The sequence below is a fragment of the Petromyzon marinus genome, chromosome 32 (assembly GCF_048934315.1).
Source record: "Petromyzon marinus isolate PM22_M1 ecotype Great Lakes invasive population chromosome 32, UKy_Petmar_22M1.pri1.0, whole genome shotgun sequence".
Lineage (NCBI taxonomy): Eukaryota > Metazoa > Chordata > Hyperoartia > Petromyzontiformes > Petromyzontidae > Petromyzon > Petromyzon marinus.
Window position 1 is genome coordinate 12,308,398 of NC_133698.1, and position 26,657 is coordinate 12,335,054.

A 26,657-nucleotide genomic window follows, 5' to 3' on the forward strand; every position below is an offset into this window, starting at 1 on the left:
CGGGGGGGTGCGCGGCTATACGCGGGAATGAATGAGGGACAAAATAAAAACACAAATCCGTGCGTCTCTTTGCGAGTTTTTTGCGAACGCACTCGCGGTCGAAGGCGCGCGCGCGCGCGATTGGTTGACCCGCGCGGCGAGCCATCCAATCGGCGGCGAGCACCGCTGTGCCACGTGATGGGGTCACAACGTGGAGGCCTCATGGGGCCCATTGGCCCCACCACGTGGGCACCCTCAACGTGCTAACGACGCCCATCGTTCGTTCATTCCGTCGCGGAGTTAATTGTGTCCCGTTGACCGCTTGTTGCAAGGTGTTGCGGTTCGATATTCTCGCCGGCCGCCCACGGTTAATACTGGCGGTGGGTGTAATAGCCACGGAGAGCGCGCCGATTGCCTTCACAGCAGTAGACGGTGAAGATCCCGTGACGTTATTTTACAAATAAATGGAGCAGGCAAAGCGGACGAAATGTTGGCAAGTTTGATCGACTAGCTCCTGCGGAAGACTTCTCAGCGTTTCGCCCCCACTGATGCCCTCTTCTTCCTCCCCCACAATGTGTGCAGATACTACAACTGACTTGTATATAGGGTGTGTAGGGATATATGCCTACAAAAAATTTGGCCGGGCGGGGAAGTGAAAAAAAATTTTGGGGGTCAAAATATTTTGGAAACTTAATTTTGTGTCCTCACAGGGGGGGGGGGGGTGTCCACTTTCTAGAACGTTTTGATTCAGGGCTTCTGAAAGGCTATCCTTTAGTTGACGGACAAACGGAACGCCGGGCTTTTATAATAAACGAGCTTTTTCTGCCCGAGGCTGCAGTAAATTTTAAATATTCAATAAAAAATTGTTCAGCTCATGATTATTAATGGAGGGGGGCCCATGTGGAGTGGCGTCACCTGCTCATGATTATTAATGATGGGAGGGGTGCGGAATGTGGAGTGCGCGATCTTGCGTTCGTGTAAAATAATTTTCACGCGGACATGAATATTAATGAAGGGGGGGGGGCTCTTTTGCAGTGACGTCACGCACGGATGGAGCACTGCTGCGTAGATAAAAAAAATTACCGTCACTTTCTGTCAAGATACGTCATTTGAAGCGACTTTGCGTAATAAATTACAGTACTTAATTCAGCTCGACTTTTCTCTGCGTTAGTGTAAAAATCCACCCACTCATGAATATTAATTAGGGGGGTGGGCCTCGTGGAGTGACGTCACGCGCGGGACAGACACATTTCTGGGTGATAATAGGGGGTAATTTTTACCAGCTAAGGCTCAATGAGCTGTGTAACTCTTTTTTCAGAAGAGACCTGGCCACAAATATCCCAACGAAGTGGCTTATGGCGTGGTCATTTACAGCAGTCAAACACTGCGCTCTAAACGCGTGACGTTGATTAAAAATGCGGAGGGAACCCCCCCCCTCCCCCGGATAAAAAAAAAAATCCACGCCACCACGAGCTAGAACACGCAAACTCCAAATAAACTTGCAGCAGCAGCAGGCGTCAGTGTTGGGATGGAGCCCACGCCCTCCTGCACAACCAGGCGAGGTAGTTGACGTCTCGCCACCCACACCGCGCAGCGCGGGACACCTTTATTCGTTTATTTTCAGCAGTTTACAATGAACGATTACAAATAAATTAGTGACACGCACCCGCGATCATGCGAGGGACAACGCGAGCCACCAAAATAATAATACAGTCAAAACTCCGCCGATGCGAAGCGTAGCCAAGGAGCCGTCCGTAAATGACGTCACGCGATTTTCGACAATTTTTGACCCCCCCCCAACTCGTCACACGGCGTCACAAAAAGTCAGACTCCCCTCAAATGACGTCACAAAGCTCTGTCCCCCCCCCAAACCATATTTTCATTTTGAAAATAAAATATGCTTCAAATCGCTTTAAACTATTGTCATTGCAGTGCGTGTTTAATGTGGCGCTGCACACTGATGTTGTAGGAGTGTTATAACAATATTTTTTTTATCAATTCTATATTTATTTAAAGTTGCGCATTTTGATGTGACGTCACATTTCTCAACCCCCCCCCACCCACCCTCGTCACACATCGTCACAAATGTCTGACCCCCCCCCCCCTCCTAGGTGCGTGACGTCATTTACGGACGGCCCCCAAGCTCGCCCTAGCGCAGTGGTTCTTAACCTTGTTGGAGGTACCGAACCCCACCAGTTTCATATGCGCATTCACCGAACCCCTCTTTAGTGAAAAATAAAATGTGATTTTTTTTCAAATTCAAGACATAGATATGTTTTTTACTGGTACACAAAATGAGCCGTGCATGAACATTACCTTGTTCAAAGAATAAAACCAACACAATGCATAAACTCACAACAAATTACATACCTGGAAATCAATGTGACTTCTGCTGTTGCCTTTGAGAGATCAGTTCAGATATGCGTGGCTTCACCTTGGCAAGTGCCACTCTCATGTCATTTTCACAGCAAAGTCTGTTCCTTTTCTTCGTTTTTATGTCCAGCATCCTCGAAAAGGATTGCTCACAAAGATATGTTGTAACAAATGGTATAAAAAAATCCAGGGCTTTCTTAGCAATAACTGGATACTTGTTCATTTGTCGACACCAAAACGTTGAGAGCGTTGTTGTTCTGAAGAGTTGCTGTTGAACCTGGCTCTGCTGAATTTCAATGATTTCGTCGAGGAATTCATCATTGACATCTGCTGTTTCAACAGCAAACGTGAACGGCTGTCTCACCCATGCTGGATATGACTCTCTTGTAGGGAAATATCCGTCGAGAGACTTTGCAAGCTCATCTAAGTGCGTGGCAATTGTTTGCTTCAGTTCCGTGTATACAGAAATATCTCCGATTCCAGACACATCTTCGATCTTACTTGCACAGTCGTCCAGAAGCGGGAAGTTTGCGAAGTTATTGTTCTCTGTTCGTCGTTTCCATAACGGTAGCTTTTTTTGAAAAGCCTTCAGGTGTTCTTCCGCTTCCATGATATTGACTCCACCACCCTGCATCTGCTGATTGAGATGATTGAGAGCTGCGAATATATCAGCCATGTACGCTAAAATGAGAATGAACTCAGGATTTTTGAAGCAATCTGCATGGCAGTGTTGGTGCTCTTGCAAAAACAGGGCTAATTCCACACGCATGGCAAAAACACGATTCAGCACCTGTCCCCGGGATAACCACCGAATATTAGAATGGAGCAGAAGTACCTCAAATTCAGAGACCATTTCTTTACACAGCTCACTGAAGATGCGGTGCCTCAGAGCACTTTTTCGCACATAGTTCACACATTCCACCACAGTTTTTAATACTTCTGCCATTTTTGGAGGTAAGGTTTTTGTTGCCAACGCATGCCTGTGCAGAATACAATGCGTCACAATGATGTGTGGTGCATCGGCCTTTACTAGCGCACCAAAACCAGACTTTCTTCCCAGCATGACTGGAGCTCCGTCCGTACAAACTGCAGAAACCATATCCCATGAAAGATTGTTGTCTCTGAAGAAGTCATCCACAAGCTTCTTCACATCGGCTGCCTTCGTTGTTGTTGTAAGAGGCTTACAAAATAAAAACTCTTCTTTTATCATGTCGTCTTTCACATAGCGTACAAAAACAGCAAGCTGGCTTAGATCAGAAACGTCTGTGGTTTCGTCGAGTTGAAGGCTGAATTTTGCCGGGCTTGAAATCAGATCCGCGACTACTTGAGCCAAGATGTCTTTACTCATGTCTTCTATTCTGTCACTGACGGTGTCATTTGAAAGGGGAATTTGGGATAATTTACCTTCGGCCGCTGTTCCGAGTATCAGATTCGCCATCTTTAATGCAGCTGGTTTCACAAGTGTTTCACCAATGGTGTGTGGCTTGCCCTGATTTGCGATCAGGTAAGCAACTTCGTACGATGCTGTCAGGATCGGTTTGTTAACAGGTACAAATCCAAGAGCAGGCAGAGTGGCCCTTTCATCGAATCTGGCTCTCTTCACCCTGAATTCAGCAAGTGTTGTGTTCTTGTATTCCCCGTCTCCATGCAGCTTCAAGAAGTGTTCCTTTAGTTTTGCCGGTGCAAGACTAGAGTTGCTCAACTTGGCGTTGCAAATCATGCAGATAGGACGCTCACTCCCATCACGTTCCGTGATACATAAGAATCCATGTTGTACATATTCGTCCGACCACTTTCTTCTTTTGCCCGACATAGTTAGTATGGATAAAATATTAAAGAAATCACACGACGTACGACAACAGTCACACGTTGACTACTGAGTACGCACTAAATTCCCCGCAGCGCTGATTGGCCAAGCAGTGTAGCATGATCATCCGCAGCCAGTGATGGCCAAGCGGGCCGTGTGTGTCATCACAAATTTACACAATAATTCAAGTGTGTCCGGACCTCCGTGGCGGGGGCTCTGCCGAACCCCTGAGATCGACTCACCGAACCCCTGGGGTTCGATCGAACCCAGGTTAAGAACCACTGCCCTAGCGAGATGCGTGCTGAGCGAGCGCGCGCGCGAGACTCGGGCGGTCGGGGAACGGCGTCAGCGCGAAGCCGCCGGTTGCCCGGCTGAATGTACGGCCAGTGCATGTAGTAGCTACATGTAGTAGTAGCTACGTGTGTAGTAGTAGCTACTACTACACGTGTGTAGTAGTGTGTAGTAGTAGCTAGTAGTAGTAGCTACACGCGTGTAGTAGTAGCTACACGCATGTAGTAGTAGCTACGCGTGTGTAGTAGCTACGCTTGTGTAGTAGCTACGCATGTGGTAGTAGCTACGCGTGTGTAGTAGCTACACGTGTGTAGTAGTAGCTATACGTGTAGTAGGTACACATGTGTAGTAGCTACACACATGTGTAGTCGCTACTACACATGTGTGTGGTATCTGCGGGCCCCGCGCTAAATACTTTTGAGCTATCAATTCCGGTTCAGTGATTCGGCACTTGCTCTATTACTATAGTACTATACCGCCTTCCAACTTTTATGAACGACTGGGTGTTTAAGGTTAGCGATTTGTCGTATTATCTAGCTGTATAGCGAATTAAAAAATACAATTTACTTTACTGTGAAAGTTATAATTTGTGTATTTTTATATTTCTGTTTTTTTTTATTTAAGGCCCTTTTATAACATAATGCTACAGGCCCTGCACCAGCTTAGTCCGGCACTGTGCACGGCGTCTGGTAGCCGCAGATGACCCCCAACACCCCGCAAGCTGTTTCACTCGTGGCAGGAGGAGCGTTCTCCCGTCGACCTTTCCTTGGACTCGGCGATTACCCCAAGGCGACTTGATCACGGCGCAACTATAATTCAGCCACACCGAGCGCAGTGTTCATGTATCCGCCTATACCTCGTGCCCCAGTGATTCTGATATGCGACGTTGTGCCGCGCCTTGATGAATATTATAATACAGTACTGTAATCCACAGCTGCCTGCCTTTTTGTTGCAATTGTGCGATGGAAATTAAATAATGTCAGTCGTTGAATATATAGTCTCTCTACATGGACCTCTCACAAGTGTGACACGTGTAGTTTCACCAAACGTCTACTCCAGTACTTTGTGAATTGTCACAAATACGTCATGATTCGACTCACAAATTGCCCTTGAATTGCATTTAGAATCTATACCAGCTGCAGGGTTTCATTAACAAACTGCAACACACACACACATCAGAGAATCAGAATGTCTCGACTCCGGTGTGGTTTTTTTTGCAGTGGAGGGGAATTGCTGACAAATATCACACGGTAAATGTGCGGGAGCGTTATAAGCGGTTGATTGATGGTAGTCTTAATGGATGCCAGTGAGAGGCACATTTCAGCGATTAATAATTAACCAGCAGCTGCTTGCCACAATTTCCACTTACAAGACGATTAGTTTTGTGTATAGAATGTCAGCATGATACAAATGACGCATCATCGTGGGCGGCATGCATAACTTTAATCGGCTCGTTCTTGTGCACAAATACGTTTTCAGTATGCTGTGCCAACCCTGCACATATCAATGAGGGACAGCTCCACTACTGAAGGAAGGTCTCTCATAGTAATAGGTTTTACCCTTTTAACTGACACAAAAACTGGCACCTTTATTCAAGGCATCATGTTTGCAATAACCACAACACAAGCAGTCAAAATGCAAACAAAAGAGACAACTCTGATAATAATATGCACTGTCCTTTAATTTTATTGGTCCACACCCGAGACGGCTTTTCTTAGAGCCTAGTCTCCACTCGTGTTGGACCATGAGTCAATCGACTCATTTCTGAATATGAAGTTTAAATGTCCAGTTGTCTCTTTTTTTTAAATGAAACTTTCTGCCAGACCAGTTTTTAACCACTGTTTCACACCATTAACGGCTGTGGTGATCCTGAGGTTCATGCTGCTCCGGCCAGGTTATCCGATTCTTTAAGTAATCTATGGCTCTAGCGATTATCACTTTGATTACACGACTGATATGATAAATATGAAACATTGTCGTTGGGAAAAAAAGTCTCGCCTCTGTTCCCCCTTGTGCCACTGGACGGGAGGTGACAGACGGGGCTAGTTGAAATCAATGGGATCATCAGCTGTGCCACGCTGGGTTTCCTGTCAAGGGGCAAGGGTGTCATTGTGGCTGCCATTTTAAAGGGGTCCAAGTAATCGACTGAAAACAAGTAGCCGATGACAATGTTCATCGCTTAATCCACGAAAGCGATAATTCCAGCGTTACATATTGCCACCTGCTGGAGGAGCAGCTCTCGTCGCCTACATCTGGATGGATAGCAACTTATAGGTCAAGATAAGTAGCTAGGAAATGGTTTAGGTTGATGTGGGGTGGATTGCTTCATTTCCTCCGTAGAATGTTGATCACTGCTGTGTGGTCGATGGACTGATGTTTCTGCAATCGGACACCTTGTTTTTAATTTTCCACGTGATATGGCTGTAGGCGGATCTGCTGACAATGCTGATTGCAATGTGGGCCATTGCCTGGAGGCATTGTAAAGGCCGGACAGCCGCTGATCAGGCTGAGTAAATTGCACACGCTCCATTGCACCTGCGTCAATATTTAATGAGCACGTGTGCGTGGCCATTTCGCCAGGAAACGATTTCTTCGGTGCACTTTGCGTCTAATACCGAGTTTTCGTGGGAGTGCCAATTCTAGTCAGCCGGAGTTATCCCATAATCCGAGTTCAAGGATCACTTTCATTGGTAAAAATGTGATATCTCCATTAATTGGTAGAGTTACTTGGCAGGTCTTTCCCAAAAATGTTTCCAAGAAAGACTGTCCCAGAAATACTTGAGAGTAAAATACCAAACCTGTGTTGCAGAGAAAATGAAATATTACTTGTAATATTGTTACCTACAACATTAACACATTTGGCGATGTATTTTCCCCTCGGCCAGAATTATGGAGGAGGAAAATCAAGCAAACCCGTGAAGAAAATTTGGCTGCAACCCAAATTCAGACACCAACTCGAGTTTGCAAAAATGCCAGAACACACCGTCGGGGTGACGTCTCGAGTTCTCATCATCCACTCTGTAAATGGCGATAAATATCCATCGGAACAAAATAGTGCAGGCTGGAAAATCACAGGTTTCCAACAACACACAGATATTGTAAACATCAACACAGGCTTTGTGCATATGCAAAACAACCCATCAGCATTTCCTGAACAAATGCATTGTGGTCCTCTTGTCTGAGGCCACTATTGCACTTAACACTTTGCTCACACATTTATTGTGATGGTGGCCTAAGACAAGAGGACCACAGTGCACTTCAAGAAATGCTGATCGTTTTGGCATATGCACGAAGGCTGAGCTCTAGGTCTGTCGCACAGAGTTTGAGAGCACTTTTAGCCGGTATTTTATGATGCTTAAAGCGCACACAAGCACACACAATCTGCGACCTGATGCGTTTCAACAGCATCTTTAATCGACATGTGTAAAACGTTGACAGTGGAAACGGTAAAACGGTTACCAATTGTAATTTGGCCAAGCAAACGCGGTCCCTTTAAAATCACGCGTACGTCCGAAGGCTTGTTGGCAGACATTAAATAAATCAAACGGCAAGTGAAACGTACCGATGCAACACGCATGCAGGCCAGCCGCTTTCCCGCAAGGACACGAGTAAGAGGGCGCAGTCACCCCGCACGCACGCCTCCGCACGGAACGTCGACGTGTCCGTTAGCGCCAGGGCTTCATTTCAGCCGGGAGAATATTTCCACGCCTGGCGCACCACGTCCAGTATACGTCTCGCTATGGGTTGGATCTGCCAGGCACGTGCCACGTACTCCAATCTACCGGCGACCTGGAAAATACTTCAGAAATATAAGCGCTGGTTAGCACTGCACTCACTCGTACTCGGGTCGATACTCAGATTTAAGCTCTCCCTGTATGCGGTCAGAAAACGTCGCAGCCGTTTTTCTTTGGAAACGTATTTTGTGCGAATACTGCTCTACATGACACTGCATCAAATAAAAACGTCATGCTCAGTACAACACATGCGTATATGTGCTGCTGCATGCATTAAACATGACATTCAAAACTAACCCCGTCATTCCGTGGGATTAAGTACAACTTTAGCTTCGGAAGGATTATACAATGTCAGCCTCCGATCCCATCTTCTCGCACTCAGTGCACTTCGTTCTCCGATGTGTTTTCAGGTTGTAGTCTGTGTCGATCGGCAGGATGTCTGATATTTCACTTCACGTGCTGGAAGCTCCTGCTGCAGTAGCAGCAACAGCAACAAGGCGGTACAACCTGAAAAGCCATCGGAGAGCCATGCAGCACAACCCGGGGAGAACCAAAGCAGTAGTATAACGTGCCCTTAAACACCAATAAGATATGTATATAATATGCAAAGTATTATAACACGATAACACTTGGTGTTTTGTTAAAAGCCCCGTCGGTGTCTCTGCTTTGCGATTGGTGCGTTGTAAATGGACTGTGCGCAGGAGCAGCACAGACATTATTCGCTCCGAGGTTTGCTACGAATATTAAAACGCTTTATTAAAGAACAAGAATTAGGGCTTCATTTCAACTGGAGCTGTCTGGGACCGAGCTCTGTAAAATGTCCCTGCCTCCCCCTGTCCACTGTCAGGGATGGAAGGTGGTGTGGAGGGGGGGTCACAGGAATTTGGTGTTGCGGGGGGCCTCAGAACATATCCCATGATAAATTAAACCCTGATATTCATTGAATCACTGTGTTTTATGCACGAGTGTTCAGCACATTACAAGAAATGCATAGCTTTATCCAATCCTGCATATAAAAGCTACAGAATACGCAAAATGATTTAATTAAAAAAAATCGTCACATGGCGTAGAACACAACACCAAACTTAATAGTGTCAGCGTTTGTTGTACGAGTTAAGGCTATCCACCCCCAATGAATCCACTCCTGTGCTCACAAATGGAATAATGCCAGTTATAAATCCAGCAAAGCTTTGCCGAGTCTCAAGACTTTTTAACGAGGATTCTGCAGCATTGGGACGTTTGGCCGCAACCTGTTTTGCACATCGGAGGAATCCTGAGTATGAAGCGAAAAACTAAAACCCCATGCATACGAGGAGGGAGGGTAACATTCAAAGGCCTACATGAATGGCTTTACAAACCCATTTGCCGTACTGTCATTTCGTGACCACTGCGTCGTCGGCCCAGCGAGTCTCCCACATCTCTGCATGATCAACCAGCCCCTGATGTGTATACGTTACAGATAAACATAAGTTTGGAGAGGCAAAGCAATTCCACCCCTTTTATGAAATCAATACAAGATCAAATTACGTGAGGATACAAAATAGAAATAAAAATGACTAAAAACGATAACATTCACCAAGTTTCTGATAAGCAGGAAAAATCAACATTTGAGTAAAATCACCTTTGTTTTTATATCTTTGAGTTGAGTAAGTTTCTACCATTCCACTATAGAATTGTCTCTTATGAAGGATTTACTAGTGTTGATGTACTTTGAATCGTTAGTTTTTTTCCCCACAGGTGCTTTCTGATAAGAGATGTCTGTGATTGGATCGAATCTGTGACATGTTCTGCAATTTACACACCGTTTTCACACCAACCTGATATGCGCTGCCTGTGATTGGATGGAATTCGTCACATGGAGCCAATTGAAGCAATTGGCGGGACCCCGGGGTCCCATCACTGCCCCAGGGTGGGAAAAACCGCGTAGCGACACGAGTCTTGCCTTACCGACAACAAAACTAGTGTCAATCGATTGGCCTCGTCGAGAGCTACTCGGGGCACTAAGTTTCGTAAAAAGTAGAAAAATTACATAAACACGTTAAATTCACTGCCTGGGGGGGCGGGCTCGCCTTGGCAAAGAAGCTGAGGATTGACGGCTGACCGGAGGGCGTCGTCACCGCGCGCGACTGCGGCGGACGCTCCCCGGGGCTTGCGTTTGGCCGGTGGGGTGGCGCCCATCGTGTTGATCGCCTGCTGCTGGCGCTTGTTGGCGCGAATCTGGGCGGGCGGCGCGTTGCTGTCGGGATCACGAGTGGGCGGACTAAAAAATAATAATTATTGACCTGATCTTTGCGGGACCCCGGGGTCCCGCCAAATGATTCAATTTATGCTTCCTATTCACCATGCCCTAAATGCGTTTACATTTAACGGACATACCTTTTTATTCATAATAAAAAAGTGTCACGTTGACAAAAGACAATTAGTTCACTACTTTAGCCCACCGGTGTGTTGAAGAGTGAATCCACAACATTTACAGTTTGAATACGACGTTTCGCTGGTAATTACATCCAGCATCATCGGGCAATTCGCCAGAATGGTAAGGCCCTCACTTGCTCCCGGTCTTAAATAGAGCAGCAGGGTGACGTCATCATTTAACTCATTCAGGTGCAGTAATTATATAATCGATTGGTAATCAGTCAATGGTTATGATTAGTAATGAGTTGTAGATTAGTAAATAGTTGTAATGTATATTATTGTGATTATATGCTACGTTAGTAATCCGTTAATTAGTATGTTTCCCCTATAAGGAATTGTAATATGTTTTATTTAATAATATGCTTCCAAGCCGCACTAAGCCTATAGCTATCAGAGCGATTAAAGTTATTTCTATTTCTCTCAATTTCAATGGATTCTCTAATTAGTCTTTGCCAGTAATAATTAGTTTTACACAACACTTCAACGTTATCAAAATCAATTGAGTGTCCTTGTTAACACATCACATACCTTTTTATCCAGGTCATGAGTAGGATACATTTCCTGGAAGGGCATCTGAATACACGTTCTAATAATTTCCGAGTAATATTTTTGTATAGAATATATAGTGCTTTTCATAATCATCAACAATTTTTAATCCACTGCTGGATTAAGGCCTGGTCGTCGTCATCTCTCACGATCATGCGATACAGTGATCCCCCCCAGAACCTGCACGCGACGTGATCTCATCGCTCCATCGACCTCGGTGGACATCCTTTCGGTCGCGTTCCATCTCACACGTGGGGGGGGGGGGGGGGGTGAGTTGGGGGAGGGAAGAAGGCAAAAAATAAAAAAAGACAAAACATTGGAAAGCCGATGAATGGCGATGGCGGCGGCGCCCACCCCGCTGGGCCGTGCCGTAAGAGAACAGCTCTTGCGGCGTCCGAGCTGCTGGTGGCTGCACGAGCGGCTCAGGAGCTGCTCTTGAGCTCTTCCTCCGCCTGCTCTGTAGCGCAGTTCTCCTTGTTCACCGGGGCGATGACCAAGAGGTCCGTGCTGCGGCGCGGCGGGAGAGGGGAAAAGGATGAGCGAAGGTTCACGTGTGCGCATAGAACATCGACAGGCCCCCGTCGCACATCCGCTGCTGGATAAGGGCCTCCCCAACGCCTCGCCGGGGGAGGAGGGGGGGTTATTTGACCGTACTCCAGCGCACGCTGGTCACATCGGATTGGTGAGGGCTGAGAACGCGGGCGAGAGAGTGAGGCACGCAAACTCCAAATAAACAGGCGTCGGGGTCGGGGTCGAACCCATGACCTCCTGCATACAAGGCTCGAGCGTTAACACCTCGACACATTTTCTGAATGCATGACGTGCATAGTGTTCAGCTCGTCGTTAAAACTGGGTGTGACACTCACACTTTGCTGTGCTTGTCTTTGTCAGCCTGCTTCACTTTCATGTAGCACGTGATGAGCGTGAAGATGAGCAGCACAGTGCTAGCAACGATCATGAAGTACATCATCACCTCCGACACCTTTGCCGTTATGTCCATGAAGGCTGCGCACCAGCGAACAGGGAATAAAAGCCACGGTCTCTCTCTTTATGCTGTTGTTGTTGTTTTCATTTACCCCCCCCTCCCCCCTCCGGTGTTATGCAAATTGCATATTGAATTCTTAGAGCTGGCATTTAGCAAAATTAAGTGTAGAACCAAATTTAATGTGATGGGGGATTTGTGGCGCTGAAAACGCTCGTAAAGGAGATCCAAAATGAAGGGAAATTTACAATAAAGTTGTGTTGCTATGAGGAACTTACCCAATTGAAACGGGCCAAAGGGATCAAAGCGTTGCCCAACACTTAGAGATGAAAACAAGTGTAAAAAGGGCTGCGTTTATAAATACGCACATACGTGTACATCTTGCCCTGACAGCAACCCCGTCGACTTCCGTAGTTCTCAGTCAAAACTTCTCAGAACAAAGCCACGTTAGAAAGCGTAGCACGTGTGCGAATGTTTTCCCCTCTATTGTTTGAGTTTGTCAGCAGTATCGGAGTGATTTTTTTGGAAGCCCCACTTGGCCTAAAAAATATAATTTCCTCGGCTGTTTACCCACCACCCATGCCCGAAGCCCAATACTCACAAGTTGCTCGCCTTGATTATTTCAGTTCTGGTTTTTAAATGTGACATACGAATTGTAAAGGGACACCAAAGTAAAAAATGAACTAAACTATTTAAATTTTTAGCACTTAACTGGCAGTAATACGCAAAACGATGCTATGACTTTAAAACCAATGTATCTGTAGGTTTTATCTCTGACGCAGTTGCATTGCAGCCATTATAAAAGCAATATATTTTACTTAGGATAAATAATTTCAAACATGTACAGGTTCTAAACTGCACCACGTTCGCACCGCCGCTCAACGGATTAAACCATCACGTGCTCGCATCGCAGACCAAGCGACATGGCAAGATGGTTCGCTCTTTCTTTATCATGGCTTAGTAATCCACCACGTTGTTCCTAGCCACATGGTCGCAAAGATTCTAATTAATTGTCTTCAAAATTGCTTATCGTTTTTGTGGCGACATCAAAGTCCCATGCCTTGCGCTGCATCCCCGCTAAAGCCCGCGTCGTACTCCGGCCGCTGCGTGCAAAGACGGAGTGGTGAGTGGTGTGGCAGCTTCTCACGTTCGGGGACCACCTCGAGGTGGATGGTCTTCGTCACAAAGAACTCAGGGGGCTTGTGGACGGAGGGCATCACGGGGACGCGGCGGATATGGCAACGGTAGGTCCCCTTGTCTTCTAATTTAGTGTCGTTGATGTTCAGGGACACCTCCTGTTAGTGGGGAGCATCATCGTTACCATCGTCATCACTTAGTATGTACGCCTGCCACGCAGTACAACTCGGGGCGCCCTGCGGTAGGGGACCCCCATTGGCAGCTGTCCCTATGCAGCACTGGGTGGTGAACGCAGCCCCGGAGTGGGCATTAGTTGGGCAGGACGAAGCAATATTTCTACGTGGCTTCCCAATGAACAAGCAATTTGAGAGCAATTGTATAAAAAAATGAAGTACTTGGACCGTGACGCCAGCACAGATGGGCGACTGTCTTTTGAATAACATCACAGGATCTTTAAAAGCTAATGGTGTATCTTCATGTTTAATATCCCTGCAGGATTAACCAGGGATTTCGCCGTGCTTAAACCGCTGGCCTCTGAAATAACTAGCAAAGTTCGTCGATATATTATTATTCATGAGCCAGCCATAGGTTTTATTTTTTACCAATAATAATTTCAACTTTGTAACTTGCCGCACCGTTTCCGCTCGCTCTCGAAGAGAGACAACGACTCGGAGGTGCGAGGAGGAACCAGAGACGAGCGGGAAGGGTGGTCAGGTGGCGCGCCAGCGCCAATCTTTCACCCCAAGCTCTGTCGTCCTCTATATACAGTATTAAAGTGTTTTTGGCCTTTAGTTTGTACATCACTGCATATTTTACCATCTACAACGCTTGCAACACACATGCTGTCAGTTACACGTTAAATCGTGAAATGAACCATGAAAATAATTACATCGTACAAAACCCATGTCGACATTTACACCGAGCATTATTAAAAGCACTCATTTATTTTCAGCATTTATCTAGAACTTTAATCAGTGTTTATTATTTTGTAGATAGAAAATCTTCTTTAATACTTATTTTGTGTCGTATTATAGAACCGTCATTCGAGCAAATTCAATCTCATAATCCCTGAGGCACCACAACAGCTGGAAGGCAAGCCACCAGACGGTGAGCCGGGGCCAACAATTACCCAAGCTCTGCAATCCTCTACATCTTAAGATGTTTTCAACCAATACGGGGGGACAACCCTCTATCCCATACAGAAGGGACAGATGGAAATTAGTCCGCACTTTGCTGGACCTCCTTCTCCTGGTGAGCAACAGGTATGGCTCCTCCTCAACGCCTACAGAAAGAACGTTTCACAACATTTGTGCGATCCAACAACCCTTACCTCCACAGTACTGGATTACAGGCATGCACCAGCAACATCCGACATGACATTATATTATTTACCATACGGAGGTTATGATTATCACGGAACTTGTATCATAGTATCGCCACATCGCGTTGACCCTACCTGGTAGTCCTCGCTGTAGACGAACTGCATACGACTGCTGCCAAACTGCAGGTTCGTGAATTCAACGTCGTCACCATTTCGTTTCATCACCAGGATCTGCACTCAGGTGGTGAGATGTTTTTTTTTTGCTTTGCTTTCTGTTTTTTGATGGTTATGAAAAAAATGCTTTTTTGCAAAACAAAATTAAAAAAAAAAACGGTGCAGTGGTTAAAAAAACACATGGTGGACACCGACAAAAGAAAACGCGACGTTGAAAAGTGTGAAAGAGGCGTAGAGTGGCGTGTGCTTGGAATTACAATGAGAGACAAACAATGATAATATCAGGTAAGGCTGCCAATATCACAGTTTCTCGCATATTAACAATTATTTTCTTAATCTGCTTGGCAAAACAATCTTACATTAGCTGCTATATTACCTATCTGGCTACGCAGGCATTGAAGAAGCTTGGTCTTCCTTTCCAAGCCCAATACTTCTTTAACTAAATGTCAGCCCATCCTACAGACGATGTTAACTTCCACATCGGCTCACTCCCCTTCTCCCAACTATTCTCTCCACATGTCAGCCCATCCTACAGACGATGTTATCTTCCACATCGGCTCACTCCCCTTCTCCCAACTATTCTCTCCACACCGGTTTCTCCACCACTGGCCCCACCCCTTCCCTGTTAGCCACTCTCAACACTCACTCGGACACCCCGACACTACTCGCCACCTCACACCGTCGCCAGATACTCACCAGACACCTCGGCCACTCCCACGTCACCACTCACCAGTCATCCACACGACCCTCGCCAAACACGCCCGACACCTACCCACCCGGGAGACACTCGCCGGACATGGCCGTCGACGAACCCCGGACACGCGACTCTCCTGCAACTCGGCAGACTTTGCCCACCACTGACAATCTCCACAGCCACTGGCCTCAACATTGGCGCACGCTCACGAGGTCAACTGGTGAAAGAGTCGCCACATACGCACGCACCTAGGACAGGTCAAGGTTTTGTACGACCACACTCCACCCCTACGCCACACCACGACATGCAAACACTGCACCGCTACACCACTTCTGTGCACGACTACACCATTCCACTGCGCCACTCAACACTATGCCACACTTCTGCACCGTGAAAAAACACTACTACTGCTTCTACTCATAGTGTATGGAAGATGTTTGTATTTATCATCATCGTCATAATCATCACTACATGACTGTCACATACCTGTCAACCCCCTATCAGTGCCCTATCTTATTACAGACCAATTCAGGCCTTATTGGTCACCCCGTGCCCCCTTATGAATCTCAACGTTCATCCTACAAAGTCCCATCACAAGGGAGAAACACAAACAAATAGACAACATTATTTTGCCCGCATTGAAACGGCCGTACGCCGTATGGACCTGAAAACTCAATCTCCCTGTACAAGAATACGGGTGAAACGTGTGGGTTGACAGGTGTGCTGTTAACTAGCCACATTCTATCCACTGCTAGATGACGACCAAGCAATCGCCATCACAAATGGGCCACATGCACAGCTAAACTAAACTATTTTATTCACAAAGTAGAGCCCACTGAGCTCTCAGCTCTTCTTACAGAAGTGACCTGGCAAACAAAACGATTGCGCACCAAAGTGGCTTATCACGTGGACATTTATAGCAACCAAATAATCCGAACGTATGTTGATTCTAAAGGTGGAGGGGAAAATTGGATGACCCATTGAAAAATCCATGTGACCCTCGGGAGAGACACACTCAAACTCCAAACATACAATAGGCACCATCAGGGGTCTTAATAAAACCCACGACATCCTGCTATAGCTGGCGCGGTAGCTAACAGCTCCTAGCCAACGCAACGCAGTGTCGCCCGCGATGCCCGACGGCGAGACAAGGAGCAGGGAGAGCGACGAGGGCAAGGAGAGACAGGAGAGTAAGGAAGAAGGAGGAGAAAGAGGAGTGCGAGGAGAACGAGGAGAGTAAGGAGAGACAGGAGAGCAAGGAAGAAAGAGGAGAGTAAGGAGAGAGACGAGAGGACAGCGAGGAGAATGAGCAAAGCCGAGCGAGGAGAGTAAGGAGAGAGAGAGGAGAGAGAGGAGAGTAAGGAGAGAGAGGAGAGAGAGGAGAGTAAGGAGAGAGAGGAGAGAGAGGATAGAGAGAGGAGAGAGAGGAGAGTAAGGAGAGGAGAGTGAGGACTGTGAGCAGAGCGAGGAGAGTAAGGAGAGAAAGAGAGGAGAGTGAGGAGAGTAAGGAGAGAGAGGAGAGTAAGGAGAGAGGAGAGTAAGGAGAGAGAGAGAGGAGAGAGAGTGAGGAGAGAGAGGAGAGTGAGGACTGTGAGCAGAGCGAGGAGGCGTGACTCACGTCCACGGCGGTCGTGTTCTCTCCGTCGGGCTGGAACGTCCAAGTGACGTCCACAAAGGCGTCCTGCTCCTGCCGCTTGCGACATGAGATGCACGTCAGCTTGATCGTGTTGTTCACCACCACCCTGTCGACGGAGTCCACCTCCACGCACACGGCCTCCGCTGGGCTTGCTGCGTCAAGCAGAGACAACAAAGAGGCCCCCCCCCCCAGCCATTTGTAGCTTAAGCAGAATGCCGGGGGCGAGCACCGACGAACGCCGACACGGCACGCGATGGGAGTAGGCGGCCAACACCACGCCCGGCCGCCCCAGTGCCGATGTTTACGCACTGCGCCAGGTATTCGTTTAAGGCTGAGTCGACCTAGAGGAGGCCCAGTACCGGTTCAAATATTCACAACTGCTGCTGATTGTGAGCGATCATCGAACTCGGGTCGATTCCGATTGCTCGTTTTCACAGACGCAGATAATCCCAGCAGCAGCTTTATCGTATTGCTGGCTTTCCTATGGCCAATTTGGCAAATTCTCTGGCGATTAAAGAGTCAATGCCTCATCCTGTTCCTCCCACTGCCCACATTATCCCGCCATTCCTGACGCCGCTGTGAGATTTGTTAACGAGATGACCGACGGAAACAGTCCAAAATGTGCATTTATACTCTTTGGTTCTATTCGGTAAAGTCACGTAGGTACCTACGTGACTTTACCGAATAGAACCAAAGAGTATGGATCATTGCAGTCACGAAAGCTTCAAATCTAGAATGTGCATTTATCGTCAACGATGACTACGAGTGGACGAATATCATCAAGCGCGACGGTGGCGATGACTGCCCGCCAGAGACCAAAGCGTGACTAAGACGAGATGGATTTGACGAGGATGCATGAAGACGCAGGTTTTCTAACTTAGTAACGCTAATAAGAGACTGCAGTGCACCGAGGAAGACCGTAAGTGGTAACCGGTTATACTAAACATTTATATCAATGGGTTCACCGAGTTACCGTGGTCCGCTCATAATCATCCCCCCCAGGGTGGATCAAATGAGTAACCCAGGTGCCATCAAGGCCTCACTGAGTTTCAAGGCTCTTTTTTTCAGGAGGTCCCTGATACACTGGGATGCTTGGTCGATTCCTTTTGAAATAAACAATGAGCACTTTGCTCCATGCGTACGGCAGGGAATCTACGTACCCGGAGAAACCCCACAGCACAGCTAGGCTCATGATCCCACTTGCTGTACTGTTATCTGGTGGACACCTCTCACCCCAGCATCCATCACATGTCATGGTGAGTATCCGTTCGCTTTCAGAAAATGCGTGACCGTCGTTCCGGCCATCTCTCATATCGCATCTCAACGGCAGCGGTGGCATGAACTGCCCCGGGCACATAAACATCAGCAGTAGTTGGCTGCAGCATCAGAAGGGGCATCAAAAACATGATTATCATCAGCAGCGCCAGATACAGTATCAGTAACGTGAGCAGAATTAGTGGAAACATATCCATCAACACCACCAGCAGTAGCATAATCAAAAGCATTATAAGTAGAAACAGCAGCAATAGCAGCAGTAGCATCAGAAACATCAGCAACAGCAGCAAATGAAACAGCAGAAACAGAAACAGCAGGCGGAGCAGCGTGGTGGGAAACAGCAGCAGAAACAATATCAGAAAGGGCAGCAGCAGCAGAGAGAGCGTCAGAAATCAATGCAGTCCAGTATCAGTATCAGCAGAATCAACAACGCCAGCAGTGGACAGCAGCAGAAACATCAAAGCCATAACCATAATTTTCGATTTAAAGCTTTCGTGACTGCAATGATTCATCTTCTTTGGTTCTTTCGGTAAAGTCACGTAGAATGAGAATAAAATAATAATATAAAATAACAATTAAATTTTATTATTTTATTCTCATTCTACGTGACTTTACCGAAAGAACCAAAGAAGACCATAACAACCATAACCAAAGCAGCATCGGGGAAGCGCATCAGAGACATCAGCAGTGGCAGCAGCAGCAGCGCCCGTCTCGAATCTTCCACTGCAGAGACGCCCCGGGGTTCATCCCAGACGTTACACTACTTCTCTCTCTCTCTCTCTGCGTGATTACACGGCTCAGTATTTTGGAATAAGCATTCATCATCAACGACCTAGACCAACAACAACAACAAACATCTACAACGCACACACACCAAAGCCCCTGGCTGGCACGAAGGCAGCAGGCAAGGCGGGACCCTTCTTCATCTTCTTCTTCTGTCCCATGGCAGAATGCAGCCCGGCGCCTTCCTGCGCAAATGTCCCCATGGCCTCCCACAATCTCCCTGCATCCCGAGCTGCCGCGATAGCGAAGTTGGTGGTGCGAGTGTGAACATTGACACACGATGGTGATGATTGTATAGCATGATGTTGTGACGAGAAGGTGGTGGTGGTGGTGGTGGCGGTGATGGGGGATGTGCATTTGTGTTTTTTATATTGGGGAGCGGTAGTGGAGCGGTGAACGCAACGCGCTTCCAACTCGACGTCCCCAGTTCGATCCCCGCTCACGACCAATAATAACAGAGAGGAATATATGAACCGGTCCTAAGCCTTCCCCTAGGTAGACTCAGCCTTACAATGAGTACTCGGCGTGGTTGTGTAAACACCAGCACTGGGGAGACAAAGGCGGCCGGGCGTGCGGCTGACCACCCCCCTCTCGTGTGCCTTGGCGGCCTTCATTGATGCTCGCTAACAGCACTTGTCCCGACTTTCTGTTAAAGGAATGGTCATGTTAAGGAAAACGGATAGACGATGATGATGGGAAATTATAAGATGATGTTGATGGGAACTGTGATAGTGCCCTGTGGCGATCGTGATATTTAAATGAAACGGGCAAATGATAACCATGACATCAATGACTTAATAAAGAATCATTCATTATTGTATTTTGTAAACTTGCATAATGATGCCGGAAACAACGTTGGTAATAATTATAACAACAATTATGATAGTTTGGCGTTAATTACTAAGTGTAAAATGATGACGTCACCGAGGGTGTGATGTAATGATTCATTTGGTTTTGATTTAAAGCTTTCGTGACTGCAGGGATTCGTATTCTTGGTTCTTTCGGTAAAGTTACGTAGAAGGGAAACAATAAAATAATACAAATATAAAACAATAAAATTCTCACGACGTTTCGACTGCAACACAAGCAATCATCATCAGGTGTGAAAACCACAGCAAGAAAATTTGAAAAAAGTGGCGGTTATTTTAACGTTAGCACCACGGAGAGCGATTTGGCAGTTTATTCAGATGGACGAGTCCATCTATGTTCGGAAAAAAGGAGGGGGGAGACGAAAATAATGGATGCGATCTGAAATCCACCGTAAACGTGAACAATCAATTAAGACCCGAAATGGTTTATCAAAGACTTCCAATGATTCCTAAGCCAGAATCCATCTTCTCGGTTGAAATTGTCTCTGTGTTTGTATATGTGGATAGCCTCATGAACGAATCTCTCATGGTTGCCATATGGCTTGCAAATAACCTCTGTCTTGGAGAAGTAAATGTCATGTGAGCCTACTGAATTATAACAGTGATCTGCCACGGCCGAGGCGTCTACAAACTAAGTTGCCTCTGTGGTAGTAGTTACATTGGAGAAACCAAACGACATGTCTCGGACCGCATTCGTGAACACAAAGCAGACCTAAAACACGGTAGGACCAACACCTCTACGTGACTTTACCGAAAGAACCAAGAATATTATTCATTTGGTGATGATATCATGAAAAATAGTATTATCATTGGTTTAGTCGCAATGACGATGTTAACCATGACGTCATATAGGATGGCTCTCATTGGTTTGTTCATGATGAGGATAATGTTGATGATGACACCGATGTGAAATTGGATGATGATATCAAAGAGAGTTCGATGCAGATAATGACAATAACCATTGGTCTCAATGGTTTTGTCGTGATGTTCATGATGATAATCATGACGTGATAGGGGATGATGATGACCATTGGGTTCGCCCATGATGAAGATGATGACGACGATGTGACATGGGATGATGTCAAAGAGGGTGCTATGATGATGATGATGTTGTAGAGCCCACACGTACCGGCTACAAAGCACAAGGCGAGAGCAACAATCAGTCCTCCTCCTCCTCCGCTGCAGCAAGCGGCCATGGCGCTGGCGAGAAAGAGGAGCAGCAGCAGCAGGAGGAGCAGCAGGAGGAGGAGCAGCAGGAGGAGCAATCCCGCACGAGCCCTGGAGCTCCTCCGTTCAAGCGCCTCGGTTCTAACACCCGCGCTGGGGATGTCTGTGCGTGTGTGTGTACGTGTGTGTGTGTGTTCAAGCCGAGCAGCACTTTGCCCCAATATCCTGTGTCGGAGGCTACACGGGGATATGTCTGTATCGGTCTCCTTCTGCCTTCTCCTTTTCACAGCCACGCGTATTCGTGAGTGTCTGGTTGGGCCCTAATATTAATCACGCGGGGGGCATTAAAAATAGACGCGTGTCAAATGTGTGTGTGCTTGTTTGTGTGTGTGTGCTGTGGGACTGTGTGTGCTGTGGGTGCCGGGTACTGTATCCCCTTTAAAGGTGACGTGCGGCGAGAGAGAGCGAGATGATGATGATGCTGGGTGGAGAAGTGGGGTGGGAGCTGCAGCTGATTCTGCTGGATATGATAATGAGCTCGCTGGGGTGGGGGTGGCTCCACCTGCGGTTTCTGCCCAACGTTGCCGCAATAAAAAAATATTCGGAGTATGACGACGACGCAACGAATATTCGATGAATATCGATTTTTTTCTTATTACCAAAATACCGTAAACATTATTCCTATTCTCCTCTCGCTCTCCCTCCCGACAACGCTGTCTCGACTTTTCCACCAGTTGTCTGCGTTGACTGTCACGAGACGAATGATCGCAAATTCGCAAGCGGAAGCGCCAACCATTCGTGTTGGGCAGCGGTCAGCGGAAGCAGATGCCATGAACTACTTCTGAGATCCCTTGAAAGTGATATCTGGTCTAGAAACTAGGGAGGGACGGCACCGTCCCAACTCGCTCTTCCACAAAGATTAGTGCTCGCCCCGTTTTAACTCTCGATAGCGTATTAATACAAAAGATGTGCAGTAAGGGGTCGTCCATAATTGACGTCACGCGATTTTGGACGATTTTTGACCCCCCCCCCAAAAAAAAAAACACATGCTTCAAATTGGTTTAAACTATTGTCATTGTAGCGTGTATTTAATGTGGCGCTGCACTCTGATGTTGTAGGAGAAAACATTTATTTAAACGTCTATTTAATTAAGTAGAACGTAGAACGTGTTGTCTATATTTATTTAAAGTTGCGCAATTTGATGTAACGTCACATTTCTCAACCCCCCCCCCTCGTCACACATCGTCACAAATGTCTGACACCCCCCTAGGTGCGTGGCGTCATTTATGGACGGCCCCTAAGCACATTTTATTTGATGGGGGTTTCTTCTTCTTCTGTGTGTGCAGTAATTAGTGACCGTGCTGAGGAATCAACTCTCTGCACCAGAGATACCGACTTAGTCACAGGCGGGCTGCATGAATTCGAAGCCAGGGATCTGAGGCACCAGAGCGCCGCCCTTCCCCATCAACGTCGATGATGAAGGCTCACAGTTCATGAATCGAAGCGCCGGTGGATAAGAGCCACGTTTTGATCACAAATACCGTATCGTGTAGAGTCGAGCAGGAGCGAACCGTGCTCTGAACCCAGTTCCTGAGTTCGATTCCGGTCCTGTCGCATACTCCACATCCTTCACCAACCCCTCCGCGTGGTGAAGTATGGCCAAACAACTTCCATGACAGTTACGGGGTGACGAAGCTTTCATACAACAGTTAATTAATACATTTCTGTACATTATTATTTGCATGATAACAATTCTGAGAATTGTATTGATCATGAAATGATAATGCTCCGACTTTTGAAAGATTATTTGGTGGGACTGCATTGGCAGTGCTGCAACTAGTACAACGAACTAAAATCAAGACATTCATCAATAACACTGTTCACTTGACAACGCATATAATTGATGTACTATGAAGAAGGCTCATGGACCGAAACGTCGCCGATTAGGTGGACAGTATTACTGTTCCTTTTAAAGCGGTGTTTTTGGCGAATGTGTTGATGTATTTTCTCGTGGGCTGTAACGATCTCTTGCTGTAATCGACCTCGCCTGGTATGCAGGAAGTCATGGTTCGATCCCGACCCTGGCCAACGCCTGCTGCATATTTGGAGTTTGCGTGTCTCTCTCCCCGTGGTCGCGTGGATATTTCTCCGGGTCCTCCGGTTTTTCCCTCAACATTTCGAAACAACGTCGTGCGTTCAGAGTATTACACATTGTAATCATTGTCTGTGTCGAAACCAAACCTGCAGAAAGGTTTACAGTACTTGGCTGCAATACAAGTCCACGTTATAAACCACTTCGTTGAGCTATATTGTCATTTGTGGCCAGGTCGCTTCTGAAAAAGAGCTATTCAGCTCAGGTGGGCCTTACCTGGTAAAATAAACAAAAATAGTTTTAATTTAGTTGACAGATTATGTTCGACAAGTTATACGCTACTGAACTCGTGTGATTATCGAGCGACGGCAAGATAATCTATGTTTTTCACAGTGCTGTAGTAGTTGGTGGTGGTGGTGATGATGTTGCTGCGTGGGCAGCGGGTGCACAGAGCACCGTACACTCCCTTGAAGGAAAAATAAAAAAAAATATGCGACGTTTCGGGCAATGGCTTGTTAAACGAATGCTGCTGGATTGCCAGATATTATTGGCGATTGGAATCGACAAATACTGTAGTTAACACTTTCTTGAATTGAACAAGGTTATAAAGAACTCGGGTTAAAGACACGACGATGGGAAGCAATTTCACGGTGGAGCATTGCAAGGGAAGAAGCAGACAGATAAGTGTTCCTGTCGAACACAGTGTGGCTGAGACGTAACAATTTTTTTTATTGTCTTTCCCCCGCACCTGACATTAGCTAGCACGCTTGGCTACGTACGGTGCGAAAGAAGTTCAACAAACTGTGCATACGAATCCGTTTGGTGTTTTTGTTCACGATTATTACGTTCGCCATAACTCGCAACAGTGGTTGCCTGTGACCAAATCACCCTGAATACGCCCGATCTCGTCCGATCTTGGAAACTAAGCAGAGTCTAAGCCTGCTGATTACTTGGATGCAAGACCGCTTGGGAGGAATACCAGGCAAGGGGTAGTAGGTTTTTTTTTGCGTCTCAAAGCGGCGCTATTCAGCCGGCGTCTCTCACACACTCCGGGCTGAATTGGCGTTTTAACGTCTGTAGGGGGCGCTGCTCACCACTTCACTTTTCTTTGCAGCCCTCCGTGTCAATCCACTGCTGGATGAAAGCTTCCAAAACAACGTCAGATATGCGTATTGTGACCATCCTTGGGCACGCTGGTCAGTGCGGGGTTGGTAACCCGAGTTAATATCCCGCCTCGGCGATGCGTTCATTAAATCCACCATGTCAATGTATTATTACTATCCTTGTTTACCCAGAAAAACATCACTAAGTCTCGTGACTTTCGCAGAAGGGAGAATTATTGATACGTGGACTCCTAATTCATTAATTTGTAACTTGGGGTTCGCAATCGCAACTTGCCCATTTTTTTTTTTAAAGCGAATCGGTTGAACGATGAGATGGAAATTAACAGCATAAGGTACATTTCTCATTTAGTTCGGACTTGGTGAAATTATACAGCATCCTTGCCATCGTGTTTTGTGCTGGTTTCTATTGCATTTTATATTTGTTCATATTTGATACGCTTGTGTTCACATTTGATACAATCCAATATAAATTCAAGATAAATTCGGATTGCTCTTAATGCTGTTCATTTTTATTCGCAATTCTACGCAACACAAGTCTTGTTAAATGTAATTGTGAACCCCAAGTTAGAAATTACTCAAGTGTGATTACGCATTTAAATCATTGTCGATTACTGAGGTTTTTCAGGGTAAATCAGAATACCGTAAAAAAACGATGTTGGGCTTAGTGAAATGGATCACTGAGCCGGGGATCGAACTCAGGTCACCAACCCGCAATGACCAGCATGGTCAAAAACACGAATATCTGACGTGGCTTTAAGAAACTTTCATCCAGCCTCGGATTGATGTAGAGGGCTGTAGAACAAAACAAATGAAGAGAAAAGCAGTGCCCCCTGCAGACGTGAAAACGCCAATTCATCCCGGAGTGTGTGACAGACGCGGCCTAAAAACAGCGCCCCCTTTGAGATACGACACAAAAAAAGCCTACAACACCTGGTATTCCCAGGCGGTCTCCCATCCAAGTACTAACCAGGCTCGACCCTGCTTAGCTTCCGAGATCGGACGAGATCGGGCGTATTCAGGGTGATATGGTCGTAGGCAATGCTTGCGGAGATCGATCGCGCATTTATCGCTGAATAAAACGAATATTTTTTCACGAACGTTTTGTTTGGTTTATTTTTAACCTAGGCGATATCGCCAAATGTTGTATTTGTTTGTAAAGATTGTTGCTTCACAAAGACCGTGGACGACTGCTGCGACCTGAGGAAGTCTTAATCCAGCAGTAGATAGATCGCGGCTGGCGAAGAACAATAAACTCGCAATGTAAACATCAACGCACGCGTTGATGTTTACATTAAACGACTCGTGGCCCCGTCCTCGACTGGATTCTCAAGCCGCCTCGAGGCGCTTGGAACCCGGCAAAGCCTTCTAGACAAGCACGGGGGGGCGGGAGACGGCAAAGGCCTTGTGGGCCTCACTTTTTTTTTGCTGAGGCCAGGGGCATGTGGTCATGGTGCCGCTTCGGCAAGCATCTGATCGAAGGAGGGGGGTGGGTAAATTAATGTTTCCTGCAGCTCGCCTGTACAGAGAGAAGTCGCACTGGAAGATAAAGCCTCCATACCGGCAAAGGTTTGTCTCAAAGTTTCTGATTGCGTGCGAAGTCGATCCACGCGCCTCGCTTTACGATTCCGCGTGTCGATTAGATTTAAGAATCGATTCCCTCTGCGTGGCTGCGTTTGTCCACGGACTCCTCTAATTACGAACACTCGACATACGAACTCTTAGAGATACGAACAAACCCCGTCCCGTATGGCCAGTGGCAGCGGTTCACGATGCTATTGCCTGTTACAAGTTGGCTTACGAAAAGAAGAAGAGAGCATCTGTGCAGACATCTATTGGTAAGTCTTTCAAGGGAGTCGAGAGGAAACGCTAGCACCAAAGGGAATTAGCATCTACAGAACATGAATAACCAGTGGCATCTACATCTGCAGAACGTGAAGAACCAGTGGCATCTACATCTGCAGAACGTGAAGAACCAGTGGCATCTACATCTGCAGAACGTGAAGAACCAGTGGCATCTGCATAACAGCATCTGCATAACATGAAGAACCAGTGGCATCTACATCTGCACAACGTGAAGAACCAGTGGCATCTACATCTACAGAACGTGAAGAACCAGTGGCATCTACATCTGCAGAACGTGAAGAACCAGTGGCATCTGCATAACATGAAGAACCAGTGGCATCTACATCTGCACAACGTGAAGAACCAGTGGCATCTGCAGAACGTGAAGAACCAGTGGCATCTACGTCTGCAGAACG

General features: G+C 46.7%; 1 protein-coding gene and 1 non-coding gene across 3 annotated transcripts; both read right to left on the reverse strand.

Moving 5' to 3' along the window:
• Positions 1-7,842: 7,842 nt before the first annotated feature.
• LOC116948183 (sodium channel regulatory subunit beta-3-like) lies at positions 7,843-22,186 on the reverse strand. 2 transcript variants are annotated; one of them, XM_032964632.2, is made up of 6 exons: positions 21,146-22,186; positions 17,072-17,241; positions 14,721-14,816; positions 13,275-13,422; positions 12,012-12,150; positions 7,843-11,652 (listed from the first exon to the last, which is right to left on the reverse strand). In XM_032964632.2, exons 1-6 carry the CDS (start codon positions 21,210-21,212, stop codon positions 11,568-11,570), a joined length of 705 nt encoding a protein of 234 aa, XP_032820523.2. In that variant the 5' UTR covers positions 21,213-22,186; the 3' UTR covers positions 7,843-11,567. The 2 variants fall into 2 exon arrangements, with proteins under 2 accessions (XP_032820523.2, XP_032820520.2); XM_032964629.2 differs by lacking the exon at positions 21,146-22,186 and adding an exon at positions 19,239-21,139.
• A 3,131-nt stretch (positions 22,187-25,317) lies between these two features.
• LOC116948235 (5S ribosomal RNA) lies at positions 25,318-25,436 on the reverse strand. Its single transcript, XR_004403770.1, has one exon. It is a non-coding gene; the product is annotated as a 5S ribosomal RNA (ribosomal RNA).
• Between the last annotated feature and the right edge of the window lie 1,221 nt (positions 25,437-26,657).

Excerpts from the sequence above, each read along its gene's own strand:
- LOC116948183 (XM_032964629.2), bottom strand. The coding sequence starts at position 19,350 with ATGGGGACATTTGCGCAGGAAGGCGCCGGGCTGCATTCTGCCATGGGA. Across the intron at positions 13,423-14,720 it reads TCTACAGCGAGGACTACCAG|GAGGTGTCCCTGAACATCAA; the intron begins GTAGGGTCAACG and ends CCCCACTAACAG. Across the intron at positions 11,653-12,011 it reads AAAGACAAGCACAGCAAAGT|CACGGACCTCTTGGTCATCG; the intron begins GTGAGTGTCACA and ends GCCGCGCCGCAG.